This window comes from Pteropus vampyrus, unplaced genomic scaffold, assembly GCF_000151845.1.
Source record: "Pteropus vampyrus isolate Shadow unplaced genomic scaffold, Pvam_2.0 Scaffold257, whole genome shotgun sequence".
Taxonomy (NCBI): domain Eukaryota; kingdom Metazoa; phylum Chordata; class Mammalia; order Chiroptera; family Pteropodidae; genus Pteropus; species Pteropus vampyrus.
Genome location: NW_011889038.1, coordinates 72,667 through 83,581, shown reverse-complemented (window position 1 = coordinate 83,581; position 10,915 = coordinate 72,667). Strand labels below are relative to the sequence as shown.

At 62.1% G+C, this 10,915-nt stretch overlaps 1 protein-coding gene across 3 annotated transcripts in view; it reads right to left on the bottom strand.

Moving 5' to 3' along the window:
* Positions 1-8,913, bottom strand: part of PRR5 (proline rich 5) — a 19,648-nt gene extending 10,735 nt beyond the window's left edge. The window contains exons 1-3 of one of the 3 annotated variants that reach the window (XM_011374965.2): positions 8,832-8,913; positions 4,657-4,705; positions 3,413-3,470 (exon numbers count right to left, since the gene is read on the bottom strand). In XM_011374965.2, the coding sequence (XP_011373267.1) occupies positions 3,413-3,449 (37 nt within the window). In that variant the 5' untranslated portion in view covers positions 3,450-3,470; positions 4,657-4,705; positions 8,832-8,913. The remainder of the gene's footprint in view (positions 1-3,412; positions 3,471-4,656; positions 4,706-8,831) is intronic. The other 2 variants (XM_023520350.1, XM_023520349.1) reach the window with 2 other exon arrangements.
* Positions 8,914-10,915: the final 2,002 nt, after the last annotated feature.

The window sequence follows — 10,915 nt, the reverse complement described above, 5'->3', positions numbered from 1 at the left end:
TGGGTGTCTCTGGGCGAGGCAGGAAAGTCCCCCACTCTGGCCGGCCTCCCACACTACACTGCTCAGGCCTGTCCGCTGCAGGTTTCCATGGGAACGAGGGGGCCGGACAAGGGCCTTGGCCTGTTTTCCTCACGTGCCTTGGGCCCCGGGCCCCTCTTGCCCGCCTGGTCTGTGCAGGCGCCAGGGCTCTAGGAGGGGGGGCTGGCGGGGGTGGTCCCAGGAGGCCCAGTTCTGCCCAGCTGCCAGTGAGGGGGGTCTGGCCTCGCTGCCTGGCCTGTCTGCTGGTGCTGGGGCTCCCTGCCAAGTGGCCAGCTCCCGGTTCTCCCCAGGGGCGACACCTGGGTCGGTGGCAGGATGGGCGGGTGCCCGAGAGGCTCTGTCTGAACACAGAGGTCCCTTCAGGTCCCCGGCACCACTGGCAAGAAGAAAGGCTGCTCAGTGCCCGGGCTGCGGGGTGGCCCTGGGCTCGGGCCAGGCCGGTGTCGGCTGAGCAAAGGCCACTCTCCAGCGGAAATGCTGCGGAAAGCAGATGTTGTAAAACACGGAGTCCAGGCTCGGCCAGAGCCACACGCTGACCGGAGCCAGGAAGCGGGGCCTCGCCCGCTGGCCGGGCTCTCTGCTGGGGACTGTGGTGTTGTCAGGGGTGACAGTTAGGGGCACAGGGGTGAAGCCTCGCTGTGGGGCTGGAGGAAGTCTCGCGCCCTGGGCCTGAGTGGGGTCCTCTGTCAGACGTGCACGGTGACCGCCCCACACACACGGGGCTGAAAGACGCCATGTGGCAGGTGCCCAGGGAGGGCTGGCCATTGACATGACACCATGTGGGGCACGTCCCTGACGATGCTCAGCAGGACCTGGGTGGCGGCCACGGCCCGGAGCTGGGTCTCCCTGGGGGCGGGTTGGCCCTCCTCCTCTGAGTCGGCTGAGGAGTGACTGATGGCGGCTCAGGCCGCATCTTGTCGCGGGGAGACCTCAGGGACAGCTCTGACCGCAGGCCTCGGCTGCAGAAGGGTGATCCTGGCTGCAGCTGGAGCTCGCTTGTCAGCCGCCATGCGGAGACCACCTACCACAACCTCGGACGTGGTCCCGGGGAAAGGCCTCCATCTCCAGGCTGGCCTCCAGGCTTCCTTCCAGGAATCACTTGGCTTGGGGGCCAATGTCCAAGGCCTCCACTGAGGAGCAGGCAGAGAGGGCCTGGGGCCACCGCCCCCTCCAGCAGAGGCACTGGCGAGGGCATGGCTGGCTGCAGGCGCCAGTCTCAAGGAAGTGCTCTCCTGGGGCTCGAACCGCGGTGGGAGGCAGAGGCTCTGGGTGCTGCCCTCAGGGCGTGGGTCCGGTCATCGTTCCCACTGCATGGGCTGACGGCGGCCGGACAACCTCCCGGGCTGACCACAATTTGAGGCCCTACTCAAGGGCCACTGTCTCCGTGCAGCCCTCCCTGACTGCCAGTGTGGATCCAATCCCTTCTTCGCAGGGCTTCCCTTCAGCCTGACTTCATCACCCTGGACTTTTACCACCTGGTCCTCGTCTGTGTCCTCAGCTGGCTATGAGCCCTTGCTGGGCAGGGCTGGGTCTCCTTCATTTCCAGGTCCCCCGAGGCCACCTGGGGCCTGACATCCTGATACCGACAGAGCCCAGGGCTGGAGCGCCATGGGGTTAGGGCGGAGCTCCGCGGCCAGAGGGAAATGATGTGTCTGTGGCTGATGAAGACTCAGCACCAGGCCCTCTGGCCGCCAGCCTGGGGCTCTGGGCTGGTTCCTGAGGCCTGGGGCGGTTGGATGGGGCTGGCACGCCCTGCTGGGTGGCCTGGCGGACACGGCTGCTGTGGGCAGGCCTCGACCGAGCCACACAAAGCTCCTCTTCTCGGACGAGCCCAGCTCCCCTGGGCCAGAGCCGGTGGGAGGCACAGGCGCTGCCGGAATGCGCCGAGTCAGGAGAGGGGCGTGGGAGGCCACCTCTGCCAGGTGCCAAGTCCTCAGCACCCTGTCCTGCCAGCTGGCCCAGAAACGCCGATGGCCTGTACTCCCTGGCCCCCACGTCTCAGGTCCTCAAGGCCCTTCGCAGGCTCCTGCCTTAGCAGCCTTCACCTGACATGCCCAGGGAGGTGCAGAAGAAACGGGCACGCAGCTCCAAGTTCATCTGGCAATGTGCCAGGCCGCCAGGCCGCCAGGCCGCCAGGCCTGAGTCCTCCCCTAGGTCAAACGTGCTAGCGCCCCTTCTTTCCAGGGTCAAAGTGAGGACTCCAGGATTTGGAGCAAAAGAGAAAAGGCAGGCTTAGGAGCCCGACTGCCAAGTAGCAGCCGCGTGGCCTGGGCGAGTTACTGACTTCCTCCGTGCCTCAGTTTCCCCGTATGTCCAGTGGCTGCACAATGGTCCGTCCTTCACAGGGCTACTGGGGGATCCAGTGAGTTAGCAGAGTCAGGACAGTCTAGCCCAATAAACTTGGGCCCCACGCATCGTAGGTGCTCGACAGATGTTCGTGGAACCTGAACTCAGCACAGGCCTGGCACACGGGGCCCTCGGCAAAGCTGTATCGGTTTGAGCTGAGTCCTCCTCTAATTCGATCTCTCCCCATGCCGGGTCACTGCTGCAAGGAGGCACACACTTTAGCTGTCGCCCCAGGGCCCACAGGAGCCCAAGGGTGTTGGGACCTGGCACACCGTAAGACTCCAGGCCTGGAGGGGAGAGGGCTGTTGGTCAGGACCCTCCTCCACCTGCTGGGGCCCGAGCTGCACACAGGCCAGCCAGGGCTCGCTGGCCTCCAGACGGGCAGAGCGTGTGTGCCCTGGCGTCAGGCCGACCTGGGTCCCAGCCTCGCCGCTATGCCTCATCTGCGGTGTGGCTGTGGATAATCCCCCCCGGTAGCACTGCTTTGCTCCCCGATACGAAACGGGAATGGGACCCCGAGGCCTCACAGGGAGGGTGTTGTTAAAGGACGAAGTGTGCCTAGAATGCCCAGTGGGGGGCCACAAGGGCTGCCCCTACCCAGGTGGCAGCTCCCTGCTCCAGCCTCTGCCCTAAGCCAGCTCTACTCCGGCCCTCCAAGACCCTGGCAGGGGTCTCCCAGGACGCTGTGGGCAGTGGGGTGAAGCGGGGTCTTCTCTTCGACGTCTCTTGACTCTCCCGGGCTCCAGCAAGTGGTGGGCAGATGCTCTCCCCAACGAAGGCCCCGCCTGGGGTCGGCTCTGGGCCCTGCTGCCCCTAAGGCATATTCCTGCCCCTTCCAAGTCCTCCTGCTCAAGAGAGCCACACTGCCCACGCAGAATCTGGGGTCCCAGGCAAGACTGGCAGTGCCAGGGTTCCCGAGGGCTCACCTGTGGTGCCACCACCGCGGGGCACTGGTCACAATGCCCAGCAGCCATGCCAGCAAGCAGGGCAGCCCGGCACTGGGTCCCGGCCACCAGGCCAGACTCACCCTCATAGAAGCGGATCTTATCCCTCAGGATCACCATGCCTTTCGTCAGCAGCTGGTTCTGAAAAGCACACAGAGACACTGTCACAGGGGTGCCCGGGGTGGGGGGGGCCTGGCGGGCAGGGCCCCCACGAGTCCAAGAAGGAGGGGTCTGCTGATGAAGGCCTGGTCTGTGAGTTGCCATCACTAATGAGAGGCTCCAAACGCAGGCCCTGTGCACATCCCCTGGGCGGTGGCTGGGGTGACACCAGGTGGTCACAGAGCCACTCACAACAGCCAAGAGGTGGAAACAACCCAGTGTCCAACCACAGACAAACGGACAAACAAAACGGGAGCAGCCAGACAACGGAACAGTATTTGGCTGTAACAGGAATGAAGCACCAGCACACGCTATGACGTGGATGAACCCCGAAAACCCCGTGCTCGGCGGAAGCAGCCAGACACGAAAGGCCTCGTACCGTGGGATGCCACGTATGCGAAAGGTCCAGGATAGGAAAAGCCACAGAGAAAGCAGACTGGTAGTTGCCAGGGGCCAAGGAGGGGGATGGGGACTGCTTGCAAATGTGGGGTTTCTTTTTGGGGTGAAGAAAACATTCTGGACTTAATGGCGATGGTTACGTGACTTTGTGAATATGCTAACAACCAGTGAGTTGAACACTTTAAGTGGGTGCGCTGTATGGTATGTGAATCACCTCGATAAAGCTCGATCATACAGCCAACTCTCAACCATGGGAAGCGAGGACCCTCGGGCTGGCCCCCAGCCTTCCCCAGGTAGGGCGGGCACCCCGCGCTGAGCCTGCACGAGGGGGCCCCTGCACCACCCCTTCCTGGCCGTGTGACCTGGGCAGGTCCTTGCACCTCTCTGAGCCCCGGGTTCCTGTGTGTCTGCCGACTTTGCAGGCCTCCTGGCCAGATGGGGTGCAGCAGCTGCTGAGACAGAGGGGCCTTGCCGCCCAAACGTGGCATCTGGGGGCCTGCGCTGACATTCCAGGAGGAGGTGGACGACGGACAACAAACCACCCGAGTCCCACCACGTGCCAGACACGGCACTAAGACGTCACCAGCGTCTCAGCATTTAACCTGCACAGAAATCTGTGGTGGCTCGATTGGGAAACTGAGCCATGGTGTAGTGGAGTCCTCGGAACCGAGTGCTCCACATGCCCACTGGTGGGCAGCAGGTGACCCCCAGGCCTTTCTGGGCCACCCAGGAAGCAAAGCCAGCCTCGCTGGAGAGCGAGACCACCCACCTGCAGGTACTCCGTGAAGAAGGACCCCAGCTCCGTCTTCAGCAGCTGCCTGTGGGGGGAGGGGAGAGGAGAATGAGGGGGGATGGAGTCAGAGGCCTCATGGCACCTGCCTGGGGCGGGGGCTGGGACCTGGGCTGGGGGCGGCCGGGGCGTTGGGCCCTTGCGGCGTTGGGGGTTGGGCCCTTCCCGCGGCCCCGGGGTTGGGGGGGGTTGGGTTGGCGTGGCCTTTTCTGGTTCCCCGGTGGGGTTTCCGGTTTCTTTTTCCCGGTTCCCCTTTTCCCCCAGGGGGAGGTTGAGGGGGGCCGGGGAAAGGGGGAAAGTGAGGGCCACGAGCATCTCGCGTGTTCTTGGGAAGTTAACACCTGCTCCACCCTCCTCCACCTGCCCAAGGCCCTGAGCTGTCTGAGCCCCGCACCCTCTTCCGTGGCCTGAGCAGGAGGGCCTGGGGGGTCAACCGGGATCATGGCTGACCCTCGTGTATGCAGCAGGTGCTCAGTGAAGCCCTCCTCACCCTCTTCCCTGCCCATGGCTGGGGGGTGTGGTGGTGCAAGCGTGACCGCTGATGAAGGAGGGAGGGAGGGAAGGACGGACGGAGGGAAGGACGGACGGAGGAGGGAGGGAGGGCGGGCGGTCTCCTACCGGGCCCAGCAGACCCTCCGCTCACCAGGGCTGGAGAGCCGGCGGTAGCTCTCATGGAGCCCTGTTTTGGGGTGACTCTGCTGGTCCTTGCACCTCCTCTGATGTTTCTTCTCAGCTCACACCATGTGAACTGCGGGGCGGGGGTGAGGGGCATGGCTGGCTGAGCATCCCCTGATTTGGCTGTGCCCATGGGCTCCCCAGCCACTGATAAGGGGAATGAACATGGACTCGGGAAGACGGGGTCCCCCTGGCTGCATGGTCGCAGCCTCAGGGCCGTGCTGTCCACATGGCTGACGGCGAGAGGCCAGTTCAGGCCCCACTGCCTTTGGCTGGGAATTCTGCCAGCGGCCTTCCCATGGACCTCTGAAGCCCGTATACAGTAGGTGCCCACTAGTGAAAGCTTAATCAATGTGTGGGTGACTTCCACGACTGCTAAGAGGCTCTGCGCCAATTCTCTAGGATTTCATCGGGCAGGTGACAGCGCCCTGGGATCCCCTCTTTCCTGGCTCGAGAGAACGGATGTCCCAGGCAGGAGGCGGGAGGTCACGCAGGCTGTGGCCAAACACCTGCAGAGTGGGAGCCACGCTCATTCCACAGACATGGGATCTGAGGCTCTGGGAGGGCAAGTGACAAGGCCCCAGTGGGGCCTGCTGACAGGCCGCTCGGCGTGGGTCGAGCCGGCCACGGGCTCTCTGACAGAGGGGAGGGGGACCCACATCCCACGGGGAGCCCCAAGGCAGCTGTGCATACTGGGAATAAAGGGACACTGCCCAAGGAGGACTAGATCGCGGACTAAATGTCATCAAAGTTAAACTTCAGTGCTTTGAAGGACAGCATCGAGAATGTGCAAATCAGTATCTGATGAGGGTCTCAATCCATAAAAAAGAAAGAACTCCTCCGACTCAACAATAAAAAGACAAAGGACCCAATTAAAAAAAACGAGCACAGGACCTGAACAGCCATTCTTCCCAAGAGATGGCTGACCCACATGAAAAGATGCTCAGTCATTAGTCATCAGGAAAATGCAAATCAAAACCACCACGTGGCATCTCACACGCACTCGCACTGTTAGAATCGAAACGTGGAAAATGACAAGTATTGGTGAGAACGAGAGGAAACTGAGTCGTCGGCCACAGCCAGTGGCAACGCAGAATGGTACGGCCGCCGTGGAAAACAGCCGGGCGGGTCCCCAGAACGCCAGCCGCAGACTTGTGACGTGATCCGGCAGTGCCACCCAGGTACAGACCCAAGAGAGACGAAAACATGTCCACAAGAATCTTGTCTACAGATGTCACGGCAGCACTATTCACAACAGCCAAAGCATGGAAGCAACCCAAACGTCCAGCGACAGAGGGATGGAGAAACAAAAGGGCGTGTTTTCCACACAATGGAATATTATGCAGCCGTCAAAAAGAACGAGGGACTGACGCATGTGGCTACACTGGACCCTGAAAGCAGCATGTTCGGTGGAAAAAGCCCGCCGTGAAAGGCCACGCACACCCTGAGCGATCCCATCCCCATGAAGTATCCAGAAAAGGCAAATCCGCACGGACAGAGAGCCGGCTGGTATTCGCCAGAAGCTGGGGCCGCAGGTAATGGGGACGTGCTTTCCTGGGGGGTGACGAATGTTCTGGAAGAGGGTGATGGCTGTACAGCCTTGTGAATACACTGAAAACCCTGACTGTACATTTCAAAAGGGTGAATTATATTCAAAAGTAAGAATCCCATATACATATAAAGTGGGGGAAAATAATGATGACCAGACGTCGGGGTCCTGCTACTACTCACCACCCCACCCCACCCAAGCCTGGGTGCAGCCGAGGGTCCCTCCCTGAATCTCATGGGAGCCAAGGAGAATTCGGATAACGATGTGGTCAATGGCCCCAGTCACAGCACAAGGCTCTCGTGGGACCAAAGCTAATGACCGATTATGGATTTAATGCACAATTAAATTCCCTTAATTTAATGTGGCCACGTGATAGAGAGGAGCTGGGGGTGGGGGCTGGGCAGGGGGTGGCCTTGAAGGACCCCCCAGGCTGAAGTCAGAGGCCCGAGTCTGGCTCTCCTGACCCGCCCCACGACTGCGAACGACCTACGGCCTCTCTGTGCCTCAGTTTCCTCATCTGTAAAACGAGATAATAAGGTCCCATGAACCCCTGAAACTCGTCAGGGCTGCTGTGAAGAGCTTAAGCCACGGAAAGCTCGGGCACAGAGCAAACCCTCAACAGAAAGGCCTGTTACTGTTACTTAATGATTCCAAGCATTTAATTCTGAACAGGCTAAAAAGCTGCCCCAAATAGCTTAGCTGGCCGGAAGTGCCACATCCCCCGTCACCCTGACCTCTCTACCTGTTTCTCGAGTAAGGATCCTGGGGCTGGCGAGAGGGGGTCATTGTAGCTTCTCTGTACCCTCCACCCTCCCAGCACATACTCCCGAGATTACCTGCCCTATGCCCGTCCCCAAGGGTTGAGGACAAGGACACATGGGCTGGGGTTACAGTCCTGGTGGAGGGAAGGCCACCCCTATTTATGCTGCCAGGAGAATGTCCCTGGTGCTTTGGTCAGGAATTTTAGAGACATTTCCTATTTTCTGTTGTTTAAGCGCCCAGTGGCGTCTTCGGGCTTGCTACCGACTCTTGCCCTAAGCAGAGGCACATTAGGAAAACGGGAACTCTGGGCCCCACTGACCTCCCCGGTGGCCCCTAGGGCCCCATCCTTGGGTGGCCAGATGAGCCTGAGCAAAGCTGGACAGGTCACACGCCGGGCCCGGCAGAGGCGACAAGCTCCTGCTCCCCATGTGGCTTTGCCAGCCTCTTTCCCTCCCTGGGCCTCAGTTTATCCGTCTGCAGGGCCCTTTCGGCTCTGCCCTGCTAGGGTAGGGGTGGGTGACCCCCATCCCAAGTCCCCTTTTACTCCCCCCTGGAGTCGGTGAGGCTTGCTGTCTGTTTTTCCCAGCTCTTCTTTTGGTGCAGAGACGGGGCGGCATGGCTGGGGGGAGGGGGAGGGGGAGGAGGGAAGGGCACGGGGGGCCCTACGCCTCCTTGCAGCACTATGGGACCCCGGGCAAGTCTCTTGACCTCTCCGAGCTTCGGCGTCCGCCGCGAGGACACGGCACTGACTTGGCTGGCCTTGCAGATTCCCGGGAAAGCGGATCTGTCTGAGGCTCCTCCGCAAGGGCTCATTCCTGAGCTATTCACAGGAAACGAGGGGCGTTCGGCCGGCTGCGACGGCTTTTCCGGGAGCGACACGCCCCTCATTAGGCAGGTGGGTCCTTCCTCTTCCACAGAATAAATATCTTCCCCGATGCTCGCCACCAGCAGGGAATGTGGGCGTTATCGTGAGCCACAGTCCGAGCCCCACCCTGATTCCCCTGAACAGAAGTTGTCAGGAGGGGTCCCCACCAGGCCCGCACGGGGGTCACTGCCCACCATGGTGCTCAGGGTGGAACCTCAGGCCTGGCTGGGGCCTCTCGCCCTGCCACAGCCCTCCCTGCCACGCACAGACCCAGGCCTGGGACAGGCCAGGACGGCCACTCACCGGACGCCTTCATTGAGGCCGAAAAGCTCCTGGTCCGGCAGCCCCTTGCGCTGGAAGACGGCAATGACCCCGTTGTGGATGCTGCAGGCGGGGGGGAGAGGAGCACTGAGCCCAGAGCCCCCAGCCCCCCAGCCGCCCCCACCTCCCTCTCCCCTCTCCCCTCAGCCCTCCCCTCTGCTCCAGGCACAGTACCACCGGTCTGAAGCAAGGCACCTGTCCCCACGGGACCCCAAGCACGCCAAAGCCTCCGGTCCCGTCTCAACCCCGCGGTCCTGGGTCCCCAGTCCCAGCCTTCCCGGAGCCTTCGGCACCTGCTGGTCACCTCTCCAGGACGTCCTGTGTACCCTGAATACTCTCTTCTTCCTTTCCTGTGCTCCTGAACAACCCTCATGTCACAAACTGGGGCCACCCTCCGATCGTCTGTCACCCCCAACATATCCAAGTCCAACTGGCGACCCCACCCCGCTGAGCACGGCAGGCCTGTGATCTGCACCAACCCCACGGGGAAGCTGCAGGCGGCCACCATGCTCCACCTGGTCCTTTCTGCTGCCTGGTGCCCCCTTCCATCTCCCTGCATCCTGCCTTCAGATCACAGGTGGTCGTCTGCTCGTGCATCACGTTCACATGTGACAGTTTGTTTCCACCGTTATCTACAGGGCACGAGAGCGCAGGGCCCGGGTGTTCACGGCTTTCCCAGTGCCTGACTCAGAGCAGCGGCTTGCTAAGTATCTGCCGAAAATGCATCCAGACTCTCCCTCACCCCCCAAACCCAACTGATGCTGCGCCCGACCCACTCCTGCCTCCCAGAACTTTCTGCCGCACCCGGGCCGCCTCCTCGCTTGCCCGGACCTCCGGTTACACCTGCCTGCCTCCCCACCGCATCCACTCGGCCGCAGCCAGTCATTTCCGGCCCAGCAGATACAGTGCAAGGCCCGGACGCGGCACTCAAAGCTCCTTGGGAGCAGCCCCTCCTCCCAGTCCCGGGCATCCTACACTCTAATCCCAGGTTGCAGGGCTTGCCAGGGCGGCCACGTCTCTGGGTCTCTGTACCCACTGCCCGTCCTGGCTGGACGGCCCCTCTCCGCCCTGTACCAGACGAGCTGCTGTTCACACGGGAGCCTCAGCTCAGAGGCCACCGCTTCCAGGAAGCCCTCCCCAAGCAGACTGAGTCCCAGCACTTTGCTGATTCACTTTCCTGTTAGGCCTCTCCACTGGCCACACGCTCCCGAGGGCGAGAACCAGGTCTGGGTGGCTCCACTGTTCCCCCTCCAAGACCCGGTGGCTGCTCCGAGGCTCGCCACTGCAGACTGGCTGGCTGGTTCTCGGTGGGCAGGGGACAGCTGGGCGCACCCTGTCGGTCACGTCACAGGGCAGACAGTGGCCACTGAGCTCTTGGCGCTCTTGTCTGCCCTCACCAGCCCACCCTTCAGCAACATGGGCTGGCTGTCCACTTTCCGGCCGAGGAAACTGAGGCTCAGAGAGGCCGAGCTCCCTGTGGGAGGCCACGGAGCTTGCCCAGCAGCTGCCAGATGTCCCCCTGCAGTTTCCCCAGGTCTGGGCGGGGCTTCCGGCTCTGGGCCCTGGAGGGGACAGAGCAGGGGATGGGCCCCACATTCCAGGTGACAGAGGCTCTGAGCCGCTGCTCTCAGCTGGGACAGGCACCGTGACCACACTGCACGCTCATCACCTGACCTGGGGAGCCCGACTACTCGGGGCTTTGACGTTGGGAGGCTGGTTATTGGTGTGTCCAGGGACAGGCATCCCCTAACCTGTTTCCCGCCGGTGAAATGGGGGTCATGAGTGTGCCCCCAGGGTGCTGTGAGGAGGAAATGGCAGCCAGGGCCCAGCCTGGGGTCACAGCTGCGATCGTGTTCGCCCACGTTACAAGTCCCTGGTGGACCCAGCCCCTCGACTGCTGTCACATAAGGCTGCTCACCGTTTACAGACTAAAAAAAGACAAAAACCCAACGGGACGCCTGATGGCCGCCAGGAAGCCAGCCGTCTTCTAGCAGCTGCCCCCCCGGAATCCTGACAGGTGGGAACTCAAGTCTCAGGCCTGTGGGGGCCGCTGGGGTGGACGAACG